General features: G+C 34.0%; 1 protein-coding gene across 1 annotated transcript in view; it reads left to right on the top strand.

The window, feature by feature from the left end:
* RAD51C (RAD51 paralog C) overlaps positions 1-17243 on the top strand; it is a 64323-nt gene extending 47080 nt beyond the window's left edge. Inside the window, exons 8-9 of the mRNA XM_051994155.1 lie at positions 1588-1648; positions 16687-17243. Coding sequence (XP_051850115.1) covers positions 1588-1648; positions 16687-16788 — 163 coding nt within the window. The 3' untranslated portion in view covers positions 16789-17243. The remainder of the gene's footprint in view (positions 1-1587; positions 1649-16686) is intronic.
* Positions 17244-25013: the final 7770 nt, after the last annotated feature.

Genomic DNA, 25013 nt, shown 5'->3' with positions numbered 1-25013 from the left:
TAAGCAAAGAATTTAAATTTCTGAAAGTCACAAATATGTAAGTTTATGTTGACTGGTCTTTGTGTTTAGGTTTTTCAGTCTTTAAAAATGCTTTACCTAAAGCATGATTAATGATGCTTTAGGGTCAAATTTTCGTAGTGATTTTTTAAAATTATTTTTTTATCTTGTGTGCCTAGTATACTGTGGGTTTTCTTACCATTTGCATATTCATAATATGAAGCAACGATCAGAATTTTACCTCTTTTTGCCAAGAGTATCAGGTGGTAGTGCTGGGTGATAAATCACACCCCCACACAGTATTTCATATGTGTGCTGTGCTTTAGAGCACAAACTGTGCTTCTGACTTGTTTCTTCCTGACCTAAACTATGTAGTTCAGCCATATGTTGTGTTTCATCCCAAATGTAGCCATTAGCCAAGAGATTTGTTTGGTTTTTTAAATTGCTGAAATTCTGTGAGATCCCTGAAATGTAGATACCAAATGCAAAACTTTTTCTGTAATGAGGATTATCAAGGATTTTCACTCCAAATCATTTTTTGAATTTGATTTCAAGTTATATTTATAAAGCCTTTAAAAGACATTCATGTCTGTTTACATTTTTGTAGTAATTTTAAACTAAAAGTAGCCATAGTATGCTAGTTTCCATCACTCTAATAGCTGTATGAACACAGGCGAGTCATTGATCCTCAAGTCAGTTTTTTTCTTCTGAAAGATAGTTTTGCTTATGGTACTGTATTTGAGGGCTGTGGTAGAGAATTATATTGAAATCATGGGTGCAACATTATAGGAAAGTTTAAACATTTTTTTCTTTTTCTTTTACATTATGGTCTTAAGGTGAACTGCTTTGTATTTTCCTGAATATTTAAAAAAATAAAAAGACTTCTTTGCAAAAACACCTAGTTTCTAGTAATCTGAATTAGAACATAAGAATATTTAATTATGGTGCTGATTGAACATTCTAAAAGTGCTTGAAGAAAATGATGTCAAAGGTAAATAGCAATTTAAATCACTCTTAATACAGTGAATGTATTTAGAAGCAACTAAGTAACTTTAAAAAACAAACCAAAAAAGAAAACCCCTCACTTCAAAGATTTTACTAAAGTTATTTAACAAAAGTGTAATGATTTATTTCCTCAAACTATTCTCAATTATATGCTATTCACATTGAGTCACGCACAGTGTCTAAACAGTTACTGAATTTGGAAGTGATACTTTTGAAACAATTACATTTTGTTAAATTGTAAAAATGTTTACAATTGTAAACAATTACACTTATCTTAGTTTGATAAGCAAGTATATTGTACAAGCCTATGTCCCAAAAAAGAAATACTTAAATGAATTTTTTCTGCTTTTTAAATTTCAAGAGACAAAATTATCTTATAATCAGTTATTTAATCTTGATCAACTTGTATATGTCTAATTAAAGGAAAGATTGTTTACTTTTTTAAAGCTACTGTTTACTTTAGCAGTGTCTAGAATTTTAGTTCAACACAGTTTAGAATTGTAGCATAAACCACTCTGTAAATTGAAATTGTTGTTTATCTTTTCTAATTGAAATTGTATTTTTGTGTCTATTATTTCTAAGCAGGTTAGCAACATTGCATAAATCGCCAAGCCAGAAGGAGGCCACAGTACTGTTTGACATAACGGTTAGTTCAACTTGGTGGGAATGAAAATTGTTGGTTGAATAGTTGTGTTGTCTAAAGAAAATTTTCAAAAAATTGTTTCTTTTAATTCAGTAAACAGTAGTCCTTTTTAGAAATAGCCTTTAACCCTGTCATATTATTTCTTCAAATAGTGTTACCCTTGCAGAATGTTTCAGTATTTCACAAGTAAATTAATTTATTCTTGAGATCTGTGGAAGAACTATTTCCCATTAAAATTTTAAAGTGAACAACTTAAAATATGAGCAGTAGTCTTGTTAGTTTATCCCTGGACAGTAGGCCTTTCAGTAACCATTACTATAGCCACATTTACTAAGATGACATTTGGAGAAGTATTTATTGAGGTATTTGGGGCCAAAATATGTATTTTTCCCCATGACATAGACACAAATATTGATAACTTATTTGATTCTCATTTTTATCTTGAGTTAAACTTGAGAAAAGAATTTGAAATCTGTTAATGTTCATGAATATATATGGCACTATTCTGATGTGTAACACCCTATCCTTTGAAAAACACTATTATCGGATAGTTGTCTCCCAAACTGGGTCTGATGCACAGGGCAATTCGGTACAGAAGAAAAATGAAACATTTTTAATTTTTAAAAATTTGAGCTTCATTAATATTTAAGTTATGGTTCAAAATTGGTACCGCTGTTCAGGCTGCATATCCCTTTTAGTATTCAGTATATTCTTAGGGAAGAATGGGAATCTACAATAAAGAAAAGCTAAACAATGTTTATTTGCTTTTGATGTATTGTAATGTATTGCTGTTTATATATATCTCGTTAGGTGGACTTAAATGTGATTGTATATTTGGTTACATGTAATATATGTATTGCTGTCATAGCAGAGTAGCTATTATTTCTGTTCCAAGTGTAGGCTGATCTCCCTCTGTTAGAAGGTGAAGGCATTAGAATACTTATTCAGATTCCAGATTATAAGGGAAAAGAGAATGTTCCTGAAGGAAATAAAATTGAGACTTCTCTGGGGGGAAAAAGGATCCAAGGTCAGAGGGGAAAACTTGATCCTTTTCAGGATGTTGGGAATGGAAGAGTATAACACAAGAAGAATAAGGGAAAGTAAAGGACAGTTGTCCAGTTAGAGCTTTAAAAAACAGGTTTGAGGTTCTTCCTGAATTTGGAGGAAAGCTGGATGCTCTGAGAAGGAAGTTCCTGCTTGTGCTCCCAAAAATGGCATAGTAGAGCCATGCAATCTTTTATACAAGGAAGATCAGAGGAGGAAAAGATGATCAATAGTAGAACTTGGTCATTCTTTGCTCAGAGGTGCTGATGCAGTCCCTGGTCAACTTAATAAAAACTGCACAGAGGTCTTTTGTCTTCCTGGATCTAATGTACAAGACAGAAGAGAACCTCCTAAGGTTTATCAAACCATATGACAATAACACACTTCAGATATGCATGGTAACACAAATAACACTTCTATAAGAAATCGAAAAAACATTGCCAACAATTATGAAGTCTTGAGCAAAAAACTGCAGACTAAATGGAGAAGTTCTGTACTGTTAAAGGAAAGGGAATTTGAGAAGTTAACCACCAATTAAAGTATCTAGGTGTTGCAGGATTGGAATTGCCAAGAAGTTAGGAAGACCTGAGTTTGAATCCTGCCTCAGATATTAGCTGTGTGACTGGACAATCACTTAGCCTCCCCTGCCTCAGTTTCTTCATTTATAAAAATGAGGATCATTGAACCAAGATATATATATAGAGATGAACTATACCTGGCAAGAGTTGGAGCATACCAGCACAAAATCTGGTAAGAATGTATTTGCAATATGTCTTGTAAATTAATCAAAAGGATTTTAAAAAGAATAGGAGAGAGGGAGTATATATTCCCTCATTACATATTGTAGAGAAAGAGCTACAAAGAATGAAGAAGTAGAACAGCTTACACTGTTACCTCCTAGAGTTTGTAACAGAGAAAAAAATCTATATATAGTATGATATATATACCCTAGATTTGGGGAAAGCAGATTTCAAGGGTTCAGAGGATGGATTAAAAAGTTTTGGACTGCAGTGCCATGAAGAAGCCAGCTAGAAGGGTTGGGAGGGACTTAAGAATGCAATTCTGGAGACACAAAGGGAAATCAATTCTAATGAGAAAGGAAAATGGTATTTGTCTTAAAGAGAAGGTTGTTGAAGCAGAGAAGTGCCCCAATCAACTTTGATTTAGAAAGTTTTGAGTATCTATGCCCTGTAAAAATAGTTTCAAGTGTTAAAGCTCAGAATGAGCTGAGGCTGATGAGGGACACCAAAAAAGCCTTTTTACTTGAGGTGGATAGAAACTGAATGAAACCTAACAACAGGAAGAAGTACAAGTATCCATTCATACGTTGGGGTTTTTTTTTTTCTCTCTCTCTACAATAACCATGTATAACATGAAATGATAGAACCAGTATAATAAAAAAGGAACACATCTCAGATCAGTGAGATCATTTATTGCAGCTGTCCTTGATGCATTCAGGCCCTCTGGCCTAGAGTAGCTACGTTCACAAGACCTGAAAGAACTGGCAGATGGGATCACTGTTGTTTGCAGTAAATACTTGAATGCTCATCAAAAAAAAAAGGAAGAGTAATCAAGATTGGACAAGGGAAATGTCCTCTTTTTTTTTTTTTTTTTAAGAACTTGCAGATAATAAATAGCTTCATTTTGAAGCTTGGGTAATATTCTAGAATGTATCATTAAAGAGATGGTTGGTGAATTCTAGTTAGAAAAGCAGTGTTTACAAATAACTCACCGAGCTTTATCCAGAACAGGTCCTGCCAAACCAATCTTATATCCTGTTTTGGACAATATTAAACCATAAATAAGAAAAATGTCATCTTTATAATTTACCTAGATTTTGGCAAAGCTTTTGATAAAATATCTGATTTTCATGGAGAGGATGGAGTGATAAGATTTGATGAGAATACACCTACAACCATTCAAATGGTTGGTTTCAAAGAGTTATTGTTAGAAGTTCAATGTAACTTTGATTGGAGGCCCCACTAGACTTTTCCAGAGATTTCTGCTTGTCATTGTGTTGTTTTAATATTATTAATGATATTGATTCAGGCATAGATGTATATGTGTTTGTCAGTTTTTCAGATGACACAAAAAAAGAACAGTTAATTCACTAAATGGAAGTGTCAGAGTCCCAGAAGATCTTAAAAACATTCTGCTGATTCTAATTAAAGTTGAACTTCTCTAGGGATGAGTGTAAAGTCTTACATTCGGATATAAAAAAAAATCAATTTTGAAACTAAAAAGGGTGTTATGGTTAAAAAAAAAACAGTTATAAAAAGGTTCAAAGTGCAATGTGAATGGATTATGTGATGAAGCAACAACAAAAAGCTAATGCAATCTCGGACTACATTGGAGATACTCCTCTTCCAGGAATAGAGAGATAATCATCCCACTGTTATCATGCCCTCGTTAGACCTCATCTGGAATATTGTTCAATTCCGGGCCCCCGCTTTAAGAAAGACTAAATTGTTCAGAGATTGTTCAGAGAATAACAACAAGGATAATGAAGGGCCTTAAATCCAAGCATATCAGGTTTCAGGAACTAGACATAACCTGAAGAAGAGAAGACATAAGAGATATCTTCACCTATGTGAAGGCCTATGATTTAGAGGAAACAAATTGTTATGTTTGTCCATAAAGAACTACTAAGAGCAGTGGAAATTGCAAAGAGACTGGTATAGGCTGGAGTCAGGAGAAATTTCCCAACAATTTGAATTGTCCAAAAGTGGAATAGGCTAACCCAGAGAGATAGTAGTTTCCCTTTTCTGGGGTTCTTCAAAGACTTTATAGATGGTCACTTGTCAGAAATGTGAAAGCCAAAATTCCTTTTGTGTACCATTTGGATTAGGTGTCCACTGAAGTCCCTTACAACTTTCAGATTCTGTAATTCATAGATTATATTATCCAGTTTTAATTAAACTAACACTCACGAAGCAGACATGTAATTTAAGAAGATTCCTACAAAGAGAACACAGAATATTATTGATATAAGTACACATGAATTATAAGAAAATGGCAAATATGATACTTCTGTCAGCATAAGCTCTTTGCTACATTAGAATACACTGATGATCTAATTATATGTATTTTGACTTATTTTATTAAATAGTTCCCATTTAAATGTTTTAAAAAGAACAGTTATTTTTTAAAACTTGAATTCCAAATTCTCTTTCTTTCACATGCCCCTCTTCCATCTATTGAGATGGCAAACAATACATTGCTTATATATGTGAAGTCATGCAATACATTTCTATATTGGCTATTGCAAGAACAGCAACAACAAAACCCACATATATACACAAAAACCCCCAAGAAAGATAGTTTTTTTAAAAGTATATATAAATCTGCACACATATTGTATCAATTCTCTCTCTGGAGATAGATCGTATTTTTCATCATAGGTTCTTTGGAATTGTCTTGGTTCATAGTAGCTATGTCTTTCACAGTTTGATCATCCTTACAATATTGCTGTTACTGTACAGTATTCTAGTTCTGCTCCTCATTTTGCCTCAGTTCATAAGTCTTCCCAGTTTTCCAGAAATCATTCTGCTCATCATTTCTTATATATAACAATTTATATAGTTATTCCCCATTGATGGGCATTCCTTCGATTTCTAATTCTTTGACACCAGAAAAAGAGTTGCTATAAATATTTTTGTTACAGAAGGTGCTTTTTCTTTTCTTGGTCTCTTTGGGATGCAGAACTAGTGATGGGATTGGTGGGTCAAAGGGTATACACAGTTTTATAGCTCTTTGGGCATAGTTCCAGATTGTTTTCCAGAACTGGGTTTTTTCTACTAGCAACCCAATCTCATCTTAAATCTGAGCTGAGGTATTTCTGGCAGTGTTTGTGCATGCATAGTATAAAGTGCACACATTGTGTATTCAGAACCAAGGCTGCAGAGAAGTTACACAATGCAGCATGAGCAAGCACTGTCAGAAACACCTTGTATTCATTACATGTTTGATTTTGAATTAATTTCTGATTGTAGCCAATTTTTTTGTGACCTCTACATAACATAGCTACACATGGGGGTACAACCCATAGTTTTTAAGAAACTTTGCTGCGGAAAGGTTGGGCCAGTTCACAAATCCATCAGGGTCCCAATTTTTCTGCCAACATCTCCAGTAGTCATTTTCCTTTTCTGTAACAGCCAATTTGATAGGTATGAGGTAGAAATTTAGTTGTTTTAATTTGTATTTTTTAAATCAGTAGTATTTAAAAATATTTTTTCATTTGACTTTTGATAATTTTTTGTTGCTTCTGAAAAAAAAACCTCGTTTATAACTTTTAACTTTTATAACTTTTAATAAATTGGGGAATTTTTAAAATATATTTTTATATATATTATATATATTATAATTATGTATTATAATTTTTAAAAATAAATTGGCCAATTTTTAAAAATTATCAAAATTATATGAAATTTGGATTTATATCCTCTAGCATACATTAAAATAAGAGTTTAAAAAAGCATTTTTTAAAATAAAATTTTATTGAAATTTTTTGTCACCTAAATAATATATTTTTTAAAAAAAGAAAAATCAGCAAAATAACTTACATCAAAAAAAATCCAAAAATATACTTAATGTCCCACATTTGTTAACCTTCTACTTCTGCAAAGGAGTCTTCGCATATGTATTCTTTAGAACCATGCATGTTCTTTGTTAATTCCGTAATGTTCATTTTCAGTTATTTTGTGGTAATTGGGTTTTTTTCCCTGTTTATGTCCTTGTAGTCACTGTTTATATAGCTTTTCTTGCTTCCACTTCACAGTGTATCAGTTCATATAGGTCCTTTTGTGCCTTTCCATTTTCGTCACATTTACCATTTAAAAAATTACATTCATGTTACCTCAATCTTTTTCAGCTATTCACTGATCAATGGTTATTCCAATTTTTTGTTATCAAACTAAATCACTATTATAAATATTTTTATATATGGGGGCTTCTTATCCATAAAGTCCTTTGGGTATAGTATGCTTTATAGTGGAATATTTGAGTCAGAAAGTATGGATATTTTAACCACTTCATTTGAATAATTCCAAATTGCTTTCCATAGTGGTTGTATTGCTTAATAGGTTCACCAACAATGTATTAGGGTGCCTTTTTATCCCATGCACTTCTAACTTCTCCTTTTGTCCTTTTTGCCAGTTTGTTATATGTGTTGGGAATCTTCACATTTGTTTTGATTTGCATTCACAGCATTCTTTCATATGGTTATTAGTAGTTTACAACTCTTATTTTGAGAACTGTTTGTTCAAATTCTTTGGCCACTTAAATATTGAGGATAAAATAAGCACTCATGTTCAAAGCAGATATTAGCTAATATAATAGAAATGCTATAAAATAAGCAAGACATTTAAAAACCAAGCCTCTGTTGCCAAAAGTGATATAACCGTGTCATCCCATAAAAATTCATTTCAGTATACTTGGACACAAACTTTTCTATCCCAATTAAAAATTTTGCAAACAAGAGTTTTTAGTGCATTTTGATTTGTTAAAAATTTATAGATTCACTTCATAGAAGAGTGAAATTTAGTAGCCAGATATCAACAAAAATTGGTGAGTAGGAATGTAAAATAAGTATGTTTTAGTAAGTGCAGTTAATTATGATGTACTTCTATATGTCTTTGTAAGATATAGTTTAGCTATGGCACTCATTAAAACCATAACAATATAAATCAAACTTTGAGCCATATCTTTGAATTATGGTATGAAAGTAAAACTTAAGATTTTTGAAAGTAATTAAGCTTGTCCAATTATTCTTTTTCCTAAAAAATAGGAAGCAAAAAGATTGTTTTGTTCCATTTGTAAAAAAAAAAATGAAATTTATCTTGTTTTCTCTTTATCTCATCTTTTTAAAATGCCTTTGTATATGTTAGCTGACTACAGCAGTGAGAGTTTGAGACTCATCCAAGGTCACACAGCCAGGATATGTCAGAGGTACAACTTGAATCCTCGGTCTTTCTTGATTTTGAGACTAGTTCTCTACTGTGCTGTACTCTCTCTCCAAAAAAAACAATTTACAAATAAATAAGCATCTACTGAGAGAGCATGATGAGTTTTCTTTTACTGAGACCAATGTTGTAGATTTAACTTCAAGCTTACATTCTTTTTCCCAAGCAAGTGTTAAAAAATGTCACTTCCTAAAAAATAAAAATGGAGAATTAATGTAATTATAAGTACTACTTTACCTACTCGAATTTTCTAGGGGACTTTTATTGAAAGTTTTACCAAACACTACAATTTTAACTCCAGTGCCTCATCATGGTTTGAGAAGAACTGTGGATTTTCAAATACTCTAGAATAAAAGATTGCATAGATCATAAACATCTTCCAATTATATTTTAAACTGGTTCAAGCTGTACTTGGGAGTTTTGTGGACTGCAAGTTTGAAACCTCTTTCCTAAAATATCAATAGAATTGCAGTCTGTATCAGTGGAGGGTTGAAATCAGGTTCTTTAAAAGAATGTGTTAATCAAGTATTTATCAGGTACCTTCCTAGGTGTTGGCATATAAGTTCAAAGAATATAACAATTCTTACAAGAAGTTTGTGTATTCTGGAAAGGTGATGCTTTAAGGATTGCTAAGTACGTACAGAATAACAATAAAGAGAATACATGGTCATGTAAGAATGAGGGTCCTAGCAATTGAAAGGAATAGGGAAAGTTTCCAAAGGTTGTACTTAAGTGCTTCTTGAAGAAAGAGGGTTTCTTTGAGGTGGCCAGGAGATGATTGTCCATTCTAGCCATGAAGGAAAGCCAAGGAAAACGACATTAGAGATGTAGTATTCTGAGTGAAGAACAACAAAAAGAATTCATTTTGGCTGTAGCACAAGAAAAGAAGAATTTATAATGACGTCAGAAAGATTGTGAAGACTTTTTAAAAAATTAAACAGGAAAAATTGTATATATATATAATGGAATATTAAGTCATAAGAAGTGAGGAATTAGATTATTTCAAAGATAAATGGAAAGATTTGTTTGAACTGATGCATAGTGAACATTTTCTACTATGACATCAATATTATAAAAAAACAATTTTGAATACTTGTATGAAATTGATAAACAACAAAATGAGCAGAAGCAAGAAAACAATTTATATTAAATAACATTTAAACAAACAACTTTGAAAGCTGTAGGAACTCTGACCTTCCATGATTCTTAAGGATTAAGGATATAACGTGTCCATTTCGCAACAAAACAAGGATGTATTTATAGATGCCAAATGAGATGTGTGTATGTGCATTGACATACGTATTTATAGTTTTATTGTTGTTGTTTGTTTTTTGAAAAGGCAGTCAAGGTTAAATGACTTGACCAGGATACACTTAGTAAGTATCAGTGTCTGAGGCCCAATATTAACTCAAATCCTCCTAACTCCAGGGCTATGCTGTATCCATTACCCCTGTAGAATTTTTTTCTGGGGCAATTGGGGTTAAGTAACTTGCCTAGGGTCATACAGTTAGGAAGTTTTAAGTGTCTGAGATCAAATTTGAACTCAGGTCCTCCTGACTTCAGGGGTACTGCTCTAGCCACTACACCATCTGGCTGCCCCTAGCTTTTTATAATGTATTTATTTATTTAACATAGCTAATGAGGCAATTTTTGTTTTGCCTGACCATGCATATTTATTACAAGGATTTTGTTTTCTTAACTTTTTTCCCAGTGGAGTAGGTGGTGGGAGGGAGAGAAAATAGATTTTTAATTAAAAACTAAAAGTAAAAGTAAAAAAAAAAAAAATTGAACAGGAATTTGTATTTGGTAAGAAAGGCAAAAGGAAGCTACTGGAGTTAATTCAGTAAAGGAGTGATATGGTCATATCTGCACCTAAAAGGAAATCACTTTGGTAGTAGCATAGTAGATGGATTGAAATGGGGAGAGATTTGAGGCAAGAACAGTTAAGAATCTGTTATTCTACCTGAGAGATGAGGTAGAGCTAAGTTAGGGTAATAACTGTGAGTACAAAGGATTCAGGTATAAGGTGTTATGGAGACAATTGAGTGGAAAATGTGAGCTAAGGAGGAGAATAAACAATGCTGCATTGAGTTTAATCTTCTATGAGTAATTTTGCTATTTTTAAGGTGGGTGTTTTGTTGTGTGGGGTTTGTTTTTAGGTTATTTTTCCCCCCTTGGGTTTTTCTTTTTTCTTTTTCTTTTTTTGCACTCTAGTGAACTGTGAAACATGGTTAGAAATTATTAAACTTATTTGTTTGTGTTAATATTTTGAAGGAGATTCTACAAGTGTTGTATAAAGCTCTTGTAGAAAAACCATTCACAAATCATAGCATTTTAAGTTAGAAGGGATTTAGTTTGACTTATTTCCACCCCCACCAAGAAATACTATAAACAGCATATCCACTAAGGAATCATCCAACTTCTACTAGAAGACCTCCAATGAGTGGGGAACTTGTTAATTTCCTTCCACCCACCTCCCAAGCCTTTTATGAATGCCTTTTATGTACTTCTGATTGCTTGGAATCTTTTTCTTGTTTCATGTCCTAATTCCCATCTTCCAGAGTTGTATATACTCAAGTTCCTTCATCATCCTGGTTACTCTCTGAACAATTTCCAGCTTATTTTTTCCTTAATCTCTGGTGATCAGAACTCAGCATGGTACTCCAAATGTGGCTTGACCATAGCAGTATATAGGACTATCTTCTGTTTATTCTAGGAAGCTATTCTCAGTGTAGCCTCAAACCTCATTAATTCTTTTGGCTATCATATTACACTGGTTAATATGATAACCACCAGATCTTTTTCAGATAAACTGCTACCTAAAAATGGTTTTCCCATCTTGTACTTAGGAATTCAATTTTTGGAACTCAAGTACAAGAGCCAGTAAGAATTTTTTTGGCTCCTGATTGTCATCCATCATATCAGTCTTCCTTCTCAAATCTTGTTTGCCAATTTGATGAGCAAGTTCTGATTTGTCAGCTCATTTAATTTATTTAGTAATTAGGAAGCAAGATGAGAAAAAGATTTTGGAGTTTGTTTATGGGTTTTTTTTTTTTTTTTAGTGCCTAATTTTTATTTTAAATAATTTTCTTCCCTCCCTCTCCTCCTCCCCTCCCCCCATTTCATGACTTTTAAAGTTGAACTGTTTTTTGGTGGGATACAGGGGTCACTTCCAAGCTTATTGTGCAACTTTGAGTCTTGGTTTTGCTTACTGGAGGAGCTAGCCCAACCTAATCCCTCCTATTGTTGCCTAGTTTCCTAGGCTGGCAATTTGCCCTCTGGGTTGAGGCTACTCCATTAATCTATCCTGCTACTATTTTAATGAGTCTGAATTGAGAGTCTCTGTTGCTGATTTTCTGGGATTAAGACCCTCCTACTTGCTTTCCTAGACAATCAGGCTGCACACCCCTTTCATCCCAGTGAGACTGACCTTTATTGAAGTCCTTCCAATCTATCTAGAGCTGGAAAATTGTTTTATTCTGTCTCTTCATAGATTCCTTTGTTTCAGACTCTGTTCAGAGGCTTGGTTTCATGGGGTTTTTGAAGGAACCTAGGAGAGCTTGAGGAATTTCCTGGCTTCTGTCCATCCTTTTGGCTTCACTCTTTTTTGCCTTTCTCTTTGAGATTTTACTTTTTCCAGTTTTATTTCCTCCTAGTTATATACTTTTCTTCCCTCCCCCCCCCCCAAAAAAAAAAAAAAAACTTTATTCTTCTCAAGTTCTGCTCATTAAGATTTTTAAAAAATGTGTGTGTGTGTCCTTTTCCAAAAAAGATTTCTCTCACTGTTCATTAATGGATATTCGTTATGTTCATTATGTCTGTCTATTGTAGACCCTCATTCTCTGATTTCATGATCCCTATAATTGTCAAAATTTCCCAAGGGCTTTCCCCCTTAACAGTTTCTGCCATTGCCTAATAGAACTTGCCATAAGACTTCCTACATTACCAATCATTAACAGATGTCAGAGAGGAGTAGGCCTCATGATAAGTCCTCTTGGTCCTCCCCTGCCTCCCTAATAATGCAGTGTACTACTACTATATATCTTTCTTCAGTTATCTTTTTCCTTATCTGTCAGAGTCTCCCTAGGTTCATGCCCTCCTGTTTCTTCAGGTTCCATTTGCCCCCATGAGTTCCAGATTCCCCTTCTTCCAAGGTATAAATAGTTTTTTCAAACACCAAATCCTATAGGCAATATCCAGCACAAAATCCCCGCCTCTATTCACCCTTACAAGCATTCATTAGTGGAACTCTTTCCCACTACCAAAACAAAGCCTCCTCCCTTTTCCCCACATACTTTAATCCTTTTCCCTTCTTTACCCACTCCCCTGGAAGCTTTTATCTTACTGAGATCACAGAAGTCACCTTTCCTACATTGCTTCAGTTTGTTCCAGGACATAATAGATTCTTCTGAATCTCCATATTCTCTTACCATTCTCTGCTTTAGGTATCCATCTTCTGTTATAATGTAAGTCCACAAAAACAAAAATTTGATTGATTTGTACTCCAATGTTGTTGGACAATGGCAGTGGTGTTGCCCAATTCTTTCCATAATGCACCAAGCCCACCTTTTAACTGTTAACCTCCACCAAAATTCTGCCTTTTCTTCTGTTTCCTTTTTTACATTTGCAAAGAAATGTCTTGCTGGTCTCTTTGCTACCTGTTGTTTTTTCTGTCTCTAACTGCATTTCTATTGTTTGAGGTATTTTTTAGAAATAAATAATCTCTTTGGTTCTGGTTTTCTTTTTTAGGAATGTTTCAAAATCCTCTTTATTTCTGAACTTGCATCTTTTTTCGTTTATGAATAAGTTCACATTTGTACGGTACATTAATTATCCCAAGCTCCATTGCCTTTCTGAATACATTATATTCTTTTACATTTTCTGGTGGTCTAGAATAGTCTTGTGTTCTTTCATTTTTTGTTATCTTGAAGTGTTGGGGTTTTTTTTCTGGAGATAATCTTTGAATTCTTTCCATGGTTATTTCATTTTCTACATTCAGAAGTTCTAGGCAGGTTTTTTTGTTATTTTATGTATTATTGTTATGCCACAGTTCTCTTTAACTGTCCTGACTCAGTTTCCTTGTACAAGTTTCCCTTGTCTCAGTCTTCCTAATTACTCCCCTAAGCTGTAAATCTCCCTCTGGTCCACGAAGGCTGAGGACCAATTAGTCTAAGGTTATAAATTGTTAGCCCAAGCAAGATAAACAAGAGAGTAGACTTCCTGATTATCTTCTGTCCTTGAGAATTTACAACATCCCTCTAAAATATTCCAAGATATTTCCCTAACATCTTTATCTCTGGGTATTCAGACATCCTGTCTCTGGGTTCCTTTTTGATTCATAGCCTTTTCCAACTGGGCTTCCCGCTCTTTCCTACTCTTTCCCTCTTCTTTGTCTCTAAAAGGTATATAAAGGTTAGAGATTCTCCATTCATTGCTGGAGAATGGCGGCTGGCTGTGGATGCTGGACGCTGGATTCTTTGAGATGATAGTCTCCTCCAGACCTGGGACCAACATGAATTCCTTGGTCCCAGTATATCTTTATCTCTGTCTGACTGGATAATTTGAGACAAGAGTCCTGTCCAGTCAATCTTACTCTCCCATTAATAAAATATTAAAAACTCTCTAATCTCTCTCCTGCCTCAGTTTCTCTGGCATTACATTATGACTTTTTTTTTCTTGGTCATATTATGTTCTTCTGGGAGACCCATGATTTAGGTTGTCTCTACACATCCTGTCTTTAAGAGCAGTATCATTTACTTACTTAGTGAACATATTTTCTTTTAATGCTATTCATTCCTTTTTGATTCTTTTCTATGTGATGGTTCTTCGCTTCTGTCAATTGTATTCTGAATCTCTTGTTCTCTCCTGTTTCTTTGGTGAGACATGCAATTGGTTTCCAATTTTTCTATTCTGCCTATTATTTTTGTTCTGTAAACCATAAATTCTACTTTCAGAAACAGGAATTCCCGTTTCTGTTTTGCGGGGGGAAGGGGAGGGAAAGAATGTTACTAACTGGTCTTAGGAATAGAGTGTTATGATTCTGTATTCTCATTCCACAGAATCCTCTCTTTTATCAAGTTTTGAAATTGTTTGCCTTTGTTCTATAGTTTATTCATAGGTGTCTGAATTTGTTAGATGAAATTTCTTATTTTTAATGTTTTTCATGTTTATGTACTTAGTCTTTGAGTTTTCTTCTTTCTGAGATCTATGGTAATTTCAATCTTCCTGTCTCCTTGCCTCCTCCCTATTTTCCTCTATTGCTCACTTTCTGACTGTTAACTGGTAGTTTCCTTGGGAGTTGGATCTCAGACATCCCATTCTCTTTCCATGCTGGGCAATTCATAGTTTACTTGTGTAAGACTTGAGGCAGCTCCAGTGACTTTTGGGTGGGGAGAATTGGCCCAAGCTAGATGCTAAGCTCTTTCCCTTAGGCTTCACAACCTCTACATACAGTGTGTGGTCTAGGTGGCCTATTTCACTTCCTGTGTTTTTCAGTTCTCTGGCTTGCACTGGCATTTCTGTAGCTCTGGTAGGGGCTCTGTAGCACTGGTGCTTTAGGTTTGTTTGTTGCAGTGCTGGCTTGCTGTCAAAGCCCCTGGCAAGCTTTTGCTCCCGGAGGGCTGTCACTGCACTGGCTGTCTCTCTTATCTCAACTTCCATAGCCTGCAGCTAGGGTCTCCAAAGCACAAAGGGCTAAGGTGGCCTGAGTGTGAGGTTAGGTTTTACTGCTAGTCTGTGTGTTGGGTTGCATCTGTTAGTGCAGCTTCATTGCTGGTAGCCTGGGAGCTAGGGAAGGTAGGCCGAGTAAGCTCAGAATAGGTGTCATTTCATAATTTTTTTTTCCCTTTTGTATTCTGGGTGTCCTGGACCATGGCAACAGCTGAAAATGTTTTATCTTTGAAGCATAATTTATCTATCTATCTATCTATCTATCTATATGTTTTATTAACTTTTTATTGATAGAACCCATACCAGGGTAATTTTTTACTGCATTATCCCTTGCATTCACTTCTGTTCCGATTTTTCCCCTCCCTCCACCCCCTCCCCCAGATGGAGCAGTAAAGGACTGCTCCTTTACATGTTGAATAGGTTACAGTATATCCTAGATACAATATATGTGTGTAGAACTGAACAGTTTTCTTGTTGCACAGGGAGAATTGGATTCAGAAGGTATAAATAACCCGGGAAGAAAAACAAAAATGCAAGCAGTTTATATTCATTTCCCAGTGTTCTTTCTTTGGGTGTAGCTGCTTCTGTCCATCCTTGATCAATTGAAACTGAATTAGCTCTCTTTATTGAAGAGATCCACTTCCATCAGAACATGTGCTCAAACAGTATTGTTGTTGAGGTATATAATGATCTCCTGGTTCTGCTCATTTCACTTAGCATCAGTTCATGTAGGTCTCGCCAATCCTCTCTGTATTCATCCTGCTGGTCATTCCTTACAGAACAATAATATTCCATAACATTCATATACCACAATTTACTCAACCATTCTCCAATTGATGGGCATCCATTCATTTTCCAGCTTCTAGCCCCTACAAACAGGGCTACCACAAACATTTTGGCACATACAGGTCCCTTTCCCTTCTTCAGTATCTCTTTGGGGTATAAGCCCAGTAGAAACACTGCTGGATCGAAGGGTATGCACAGTTTGATAACTTTTTGAGCATAGTTCCAAATTGCTCTTCAGAATGGCTGGATGTGTTCCATAATTTATATTTTGGAGAAGTTTAAGAGATTAAGGGGTTCAGAGAATAGTGCCCTAATAACAAAACAAAGCAATTCAGTGAAGTAAAGGTGAAAATTGTTGTTATAATTTACCTTACTGTATTCTAATATTTTTTCTTCTCCATATTTTTCCTAAGTGGCTTAGTCCCAGTGCTTAAGAATTAGAGCAAAAATGAGGACAGTGTTCATTTACAGCTATAGTAATAGCAAAGATCTCTTCTACTTATAATGCCCTTTGACTGTTGGCAATATGAGAGTGTACTTCTTAATTTCATATTTTTAAAACCAATTTGTTTTTATTTGCAGGCCCAAGGTTTTCGAGATGTAGTTGTTCCTTCATCATTATCTCCAGTGGAACCTTCAGTGAACCCCCGAAAGCGGTCACGAGAAACAAAGGAAGAAAAATAGTATTTGAAAGATTTTGCATCTTGCATTGCAGAAAAAAAGTTGTAAAGACCACTGTATATAAGGGCAGGGCACAGTTTACATAGTAAATATTTTAAACAGTCATAAAATGACATTATCAAATATTTATAAATCATTTATTAAAAACATTTGTATAGAATACACTCAAGCAATAAAAATAGTTGTAAACATTAAAATACACAAAAATATGTACATAGTAAGTTAGTATTATTAACTTGGAGCTTTCATTATTGACACCTGTTGGTTATTAAAGTCATCTCAGTAATACATTTTACATAAATATCTCTTCTCTACCTGATTGCATCATAAACTTTCTAATTAAGTATGATTTGATAATACTTCAACCTGATTTTATCCTTGACAGAACAGGATCATTACCAGGAGTCTTACCTTCTAATACTCAATGAGACACATAATAAAATCTTTTTGACCCTCAAGTTGTATTATTCTCTTGAGTACTTAAATTTCTTTCCTGCTGTGGCGCATTAGGCCTGGCTCATCTCTAGTGTCCAATAATTTTGTTGAATTGAATAATTGTGGCAGTGTTTTGTGGTCTAGTCCTACATTTAAAGTGTGGTTGTAGATCTAAACCTGCAACTGTGTTTAAATATAGCTTTAGTGGATCATGTTTACAGTGGCAGTACCTCGATGATAATGGCAGTGGGAAATTTTTGTTTAATTATCTTTTCCTTCAACATTTCTTTGCCAAAGATTAGGCATTGTTTAAAGCAACAAATACTAACCTTGTATTATCACTCAATAAAATGAATATAAGGGCCCTCCTTCAAAAAATACAGACATGTAGAAATCATTAAAGTTTATCAGTAGGACTAGTCAATCACTAAAATTTCATTGAATGTTTCACTGTGGCACTAGGGAGTAACTATTAAAAGCCATAATGACACTATCATTGCTTAATTTTCATTTAATTAACTTTTGATAAATTATAACAACACATGATAATATTGCTGTTTAGATTGCAGTTGTCATTTAGCCATTAAGAAAATGAACCTGACTGAATCATGTTTCACAATTTTTCACTCTTATTCCCAAACATAAACTAGCATTCTCTACTGCCTATTTCCTTCTCCCTCTCCCTTCCTTATCCCAAATCAAGAAAACAAGAAGACCCTATTACAACCCCATGTGTAATCAAGCAAAAACAAAAATTTCACATTTCTTTTTTTAAAAATAATCTTGATTTAGCATTCTGAGTCCATCCCCTCTTGTCAGGAGGTGGGCAGCAGGTTTCATCATGAGTCCTCAGTTATTGTAATTGATAATTATGTCAATCAATTCCCAAGCTTGGGGTTTGTTGTATTTTTTAAAATTTACATGAATGTATCAGAATTATGATTATTATGGAATAGCTAGATGGCTTAGTGGTTAGAATGCTAGACCTGTAGTCAGATCAGAGTTTGAATGTGGCCTTAGTAGTTTTGTGACCCTGAGCAAATCACTTAATTTCTGTTTGCCTTAATCCACTGGAGAAAGAAACCACTCCAATGTATCTGCCAAGAAAATCTCATGGACAATTTTGGCTCTAATTCCTTCTCTCCTCATTTCATCTTTTCCTTCTACTAGAATGTGCCCAACTGTATATATATTCCTTTTGACCTGTTCAGTTAAGATTCATGTCAACCACTCCCCACTCCTCTACTCTCTCTTCTTTGTTTATAGATTTATCTACTCATTATTTTCCCTAACACTTCTTTCTCCTGCCACCACCTCTAACAGTGTTTTCCTCTTTCTATCTTTTTTTTCCATTCTTAAGATCAAGACATAACAGAACCACTCCCAGGCCTTTTCTAATTTGTTCTTCAATTTTTGTCCAAGTCTGTGACCTCATTTGAGTCTTCTTTGCAAAGATAGTGGATTATTACCATTGCCTTCTGACTCATTTTACAAATGAGGAAACTGAGGCAAACAGGATTAAGTGAATTGTCTACCATCATACACTTTAAGTGTCTGAGGCTGGATTTGAACTCCAGTTTTTCCGATTCCATGTCCTGTCCTCTTATCACTGTACCACCAATAGCCAGTGATTTGCAGGATATTTGCAATTGAATTTTAATTGAATATTGAGAAAGTTAAAAAGTGAAAAAATGAATAGAAGTTTGAATCACCACAATATAGACTTGAAGTTCAATTTAAAAAACAACATGGATTATATTGATATTCCAGGAAAGTTTTAATAAGTTTGACAAGTAAAAACAATTTAAAATGTCAGTACATGGCAGACATTTACTAAGATCCCAAATTAGTAACATCAAAGTCTGATTCTCAGCAGGAAAAACAACTAGGAGTTTCCACTTACATAGGGACTACAAGGTGCTCATTACTGTGCCAGCTTTAGGAAGGTCTAGCAAGAACCTTTAATTTGTAAGCTTAAAAAATAGTAGTCCAGTTAATTTTAAGCTTGAGTTGAAATCAGAAATGCCTCTATTTTAATGGATAAACCCGTGGCACTCTAAACAGTAATTAGAAAATGGCTTTTTGACTTGGGCAAGATACCTAATCTATCTTCTAGGCAAATCAAAGATAGCATCCACCTGTAATGAGAGAGGGAGTTTCACCAACTGGTTGTTACTTATACTTACTAATAAAAATTACTGATTCAATCCCTATCCTGTAAAAGGCTATGTGGATTTTTATTTTTGTAGATAGAAATTAATTTGTTTATTTGAACAATTTCTTTCCAAATGATTTAAGTGTATCAAAGTCCTGTACGGATTTCTTGAGATAAGATGGTACTCTTGTTAAGCTTATTAAGATTTGATCATAAATTCAGATATTTTAATAATGTTTTTTTCTTGCAGTAAGTACTATCACCATCGAAAACAATATAAAGACCATCTCCCAGCATCCAGTTTATCCCCACTTGAGTCTACCGTTCAATCTGCTGTCAGAGTAGGTCTGTATTCAGTAAACTGCAGACCCTTTTTATTTCCTGTAGAATGAAATAGAAAACTTTTATATACATATATATACATACATGTATGTGTTATGATTTTCAATAATAGTAGATTGAATGAGAAACATTACTTTGAAATATCTTGACCAAAAATACAGCATATTTGTATTCAGTAAAAATACAAAAAGCATACAGAACCACCCAGACAAAACTTTAAGAGTAATTAAAAAATAAGACAGTCTTGTTTATAGAATGCAATGATTGGTCTGTGTAGTACAATTGCAATTGGACTATTATTTCAACTGCAATTTCAGGGTCACGGTGGGGGTATAGGCCAATATTCTCACTTGTTAGACCATAAGTCTTGATTTATAAACTTTGAATAATATTATGCTACATAAATTGATTATTCCAAAAGTGTGTCTGACCTTTTCTCAGAATCAGAAATTGAGCAAGTTTTGTCCCAACATACCTGTGACAGGTCAATTTGTAACTTTCAGACTTATGCAACAGAACAACTTAACATTGTTAAAATAATATCCTTGTGTAAAATCCTGTGACCATTGTAGACATCCAAATGCTTTATGATAAAGTTCAGAATTACTTTGTCTCTCTGAATCCACAATTAACGAGACGCAATGGCGCTTCAACTTTCTTCTAACAATCTGCTGTTTCCTAAATTGCAGAATGTACTAAAATTTGTGATGATCTATTTTCAAGGATGTTAATAGGAAGTAGAGTTCATTAAAGGAAAACAGGTAAGCCCTAATCAGTGAACAGTTCTCAAAGTCCAATACTGATCCCAGGATTTCTTTGCCTATTCTTTCCTTGGAATCAGGAGTAGTTCAGATCAATCCCACTATTAATTTGCTTCATGAGATAAATACATCAATTCAGATGTGGAATATGTCCTCTATACCTCAGGCCATGTAATGCTGCAGAAATGAGGCAAGATAGAGATTAGAGAGTTTTTAATATTTTATTTGGATTTCTGAGAGGGAGAGATTTTCTGGGACCAAAAGATGCATTTTGGTCCCAGGGCTGATGTCTCAAAGCATTCAGCAGCAGCAGCAGCTTTAGCATCAACAAACAATGTGCAATTCCAATGAAATACATATGTGGCTCTAAGACAAAGGCAGGGGGTGAAGTCTGAATGAGAGCAGGAATTTCCAAAAAGGGACCATCAATCCAGTTCTGACAGGTTGAGGGTAGGACCATAAATTCTGATAAACTAGAGACATGAAGTCTGGGACTTAAGAGATAGAAGATGCCAATTAGGTATCTGAGATAGGACATCTGGAGTTTTATTTTTTGGAATGTCAGAATGGCCAGATCTCCACAGCTCTAATTATCTCGGTTCTAATGAACAGAAAAGGGGGGTTGCAACCAGGGAGATTGAGGCAGAACAATTCAAGGAATCAAGGCAGGACAATTTGGGAAACTGAGGCAGAACAATTTAGGGAAACAGGCACAACATCCATAGGTTTTAATTCACTTTTCTAGAAACTAGTATCATCTCTAGAGAACTAAGCATGCAGTTCTTATTCAGACTCTAGAAATTTAAAAAGATGCTATCTCCCAAAGCAAAGCACATTTGCAGTCACTTTGGTCATACTTATGGACAGATCAAAAGCACTATAGCAATACATTCCTCCAATTGTCACTTAAGTACTTAAAAATGTTGGGTTTTCATGGTCCTCTAATTTCACAAAATAGTTTCCCAATGATATTTCTCTCCTTTATATGAGATAATATTTGTGCTGATTCACAACAAAGGGATATTAGCCAGTGACTCTACCAGATAGATATAAATTTTCCTGGACTTAAATGAATGTATACTTATTGAGTTAGTTGTCCTTGATTCAATTGTCATGCTAATGGCTATAAGTGTATGAAGTAAAGCACTTGTAATACTACTTGAAGCAATTAGTTTAAACTTAATCTTGTGCTTTAAACTGCTTGTAAATAAGATACTTGTAAATGATATAAGTCAGTCTTTCAGGTTTTATTTTGACTTTGCCCTCCAAGAGGATAATCAATGGGATTTGGGATTTTGGTTTGATTCTACTTTGTAGTTCTTTAGTTTCACTATCACATGTGAATTACAGTGAAAATTTGCTTGTTGATAACTATGATTCCATTTGAATTACATCATGATATGTATATCAAAAGGATTTAATCTAGAACAAAGGAAAGTGATTGTAGCATAAACAATTTAAATTGTTGAAAAGAGAATATGAGCTGCAAAAATATGAGATTTGATGCATATTGAGGTTTGAAACAAAGTTATGTCCAATACCTACAATGGGGGGAATCAGAAGTAAAATATGACATTTCAAATACTGTCAGCTAAAGTGCGCATGTTCTGCTAAAATAGGAGGAGGAACAACTTGCTTATTCATTCAAGAATCAAAAGCTACTTATTCTAAAAGTTGCATCAATTACGATTATTCAGCTGGGAAATATTTTTTTTCTGCAAATATTCAAAGAGCTCCTGAGAGCAAATATTAAAAATGCTGACAACTATTGTCTTCTATTTTATGAAATTCCCATTCCTTCATTGAACCCAAAATAATCCTTAAAAGTAATTTTGATTGCATGTTAGTTACTTGATTCTGTCCACCTCTTGTAGTTCCTTAAGAATTCTAAGTTTAGAACTTGTCCTACAGATGGGTTCTAAATAAACTAATGTAATTTTGATAAATATGCTCCTAAACTCAAAGTGTTCCTCCCTACCCTCCCCCCACACACACACACCTTGACACTCTGCTGTGATGTATAAGCAGTGATTTTGAAATAAATTGTTCAGTGTATAGTGTTTTTAAGAGAAGCAAGATTACATTTATTTCTTTCATTTTTTGAAACAAATTTTAATTCCTAGGGTTAACTGTTGATACTTTTTAAATTTGTTTTTAAATTTATTAAAGCTTTTTAATTTACAAAAGATATGCATGGATAATTTTTCAGCATTGACCCTTTTTTTTAAAATAACTTTTTATTGACAGAACCCATGCCAGGGTAATTTTTTACAGCATTATCCCTTGCACTCACTTCTGTTCCGATTTTTCCCCTCTCTCCCTTCACCCCCTCCCCCAGATGGCAAGCAAGCATTGACCCTTGCAAAACTTTCTCTTCCCCTCCTTCCCCCCATTCCCTCTCCTAGATGGCAGGTAGTCTAATACATGCTAAATAAGTTAAAATAAATGTTAAATCCAATATCTATACATACATATTTATACAGTTTTATCTTGCTGTACAAGAAAAATCATGTAAAGAAGGAAAAAAATCTGAGAAGAAAACATAATGCAAGCAAAAATCAAAAGAAAAAGTGAAGATTAGTTATGTTGTGGTCCACACAGTTCCCATAGTTCTCTTTTTGAGTGTAGATGGCTCTCTTTATCATTGAACAAGTAGAACTGGTTTGAATCATTTCATTGTTGAAGAGAGGCACATCTATCAAAATTGATCATCATATAGTCTTGTTGCTGTGTACAATGATCTTCTGGTTCTGCTCACTTCACTTAACATCAGTTCATGTAAGTCTCTCCAGCCCTCTCCAAAATCATCCTGCTGGTCATTTCTTACAGAACAATAATATTCATAACATTCATATACCACAATTTACTCAGCCATTCTCCAACTGATGGGCATCCATTTAGTTTCCAGTTTCTTTCCACTACAAAAAGGGCTGCCATAAACATTTTTTTGCACACATGGATCCCTTTCCTTCCTTTAAGATCTCTTGGGATATAATCAGTAGAAACACTGTTGGGTCAAAGGGTATGCACAATTTGATAACTTTTTGAGCATAGTTCCAGATTGCTCTCCAGAAAGGTTTAATCAGTTCACAATTCCAGCAACAATGTATCAGTGTCCCAGTTTTCCCACACCCCCTCCAACATTCATCATTATCTTTTCCTGTCATTTTAGCCAGTCTGACAAGTGTATAGTGATGTCTCAGAGTTGTCTTAATTTCTGCTAGCACTTTCCTAACAATATTTTTGTCATCAGCTGAATGAATAAATGAAAAAAATACTATATGTCAAGGACTGTTCTAAGTTCTGAGGATACAAACAAGAAATCAGCTTTCTAGGGGCTCACACTATAATTGGGGAAAGTTCTGAAAGAATCTGGGTGGTTTGGAGACAGGGCAGATGGTAAGGCCTTGAGGATTTTAAGATGAAGTATATGTGTTTATGTGTGTGTACATGTGCATTTTTCCATTACATTAAAATCAGTGACCAGTATTACTGAATTAATTTCAAATAAATGAAGTTAATACTCATAATTTGGATAAGTTTCAGTCAACTCAAATATTAATTTTAAACTATGAAACATCTTTACAAGGAAGAAATCTCTTTGATTGAGGCCAGTTCCAATGATCTTGTGATGAAGAGACCATCTATATCCAGAGAGAGGACTGTGGGAACTGAGTATGGATCACAACATAACATTTTTGTTGTTGCATTTTATTTTCTAATTTTTTCTTTTTTGATCTGATTTTTCTCAAGCAGCAAGATGATTGTATGAATATGTATACATATTAACATATATTTTAACATGTTTAACATACTGAATTACTTCCCATCTAGGGAAGGGGATGAAGGGAAGGAGGAAAAAAATTAGAACACAAGGTTTTGCAAGGGTCAATGTTGAAAAATTATCCATGCATATGTTTTGAAAATAAAAAGCTTTAATAAAAAAATTTTCAGAAAGGAAATAATTATTAAAATAATTATTTTAGACCATAAGAATGCAAATATTTTATGTTTGAATTAGGGGCAAAAACTCTTCCTCTTAAGAATACCATATATGACTGATTTTAGCATTCTTTTTTTGTAATATTTTGAATTCCAAATTTTCTCCCTGCTTCTCCTCTCCCTAAGATAAGAAATTATTTGATACAGATTATATATGTGCAGTCATGTAAAACATTTCCATATCACTCATGTTGTGAAAGAAGAAACAGTTTATAAAAAAAATTAGTTTACAAAAGAAAAAACCATGAAGAAAAAAAGTGAAAATAGTATGCTTCCATCTGCATTCAGACTCTTAGATATGGATTATCTAATGTATTTAAAAATTTTAATACTGTATTAAATTCTAGAATTCATTTTGGAAGACCTCAGTTAAGATATTTATCACAACTTATATCATTAAAAGTAAAGTAACTTCATATTTAGAGGCTAGAGGTACATGTTAATGCATTGAACTTATATTTAACTTAATACATATTTGTGGTGTGGAATTATTATACTTTGGTAAGTTTACAGTTAATATTGTAGATTAGGAC

Source organism: Antechinus flavipes, chromosome 4 (assembly GCF_016432865.1).
Source record: "Antechinus flavipes isolate AdamAnt ecotype Samford, QLD, Australia chromosome 4, AdamAnt_v2, whole genome shotgun sequence".
NCBI lineage: Eukaryota > Metazoa > Chordata > Mammalia > Dasyuromorphia > Dasyuridae > Antechinus > Antechinus flavipes.
The sequence above is the reverse complement of the archived record's forward strand: the minus strand, read 5'-3'. Positions and strand labels throughout refer to the sequence as shown.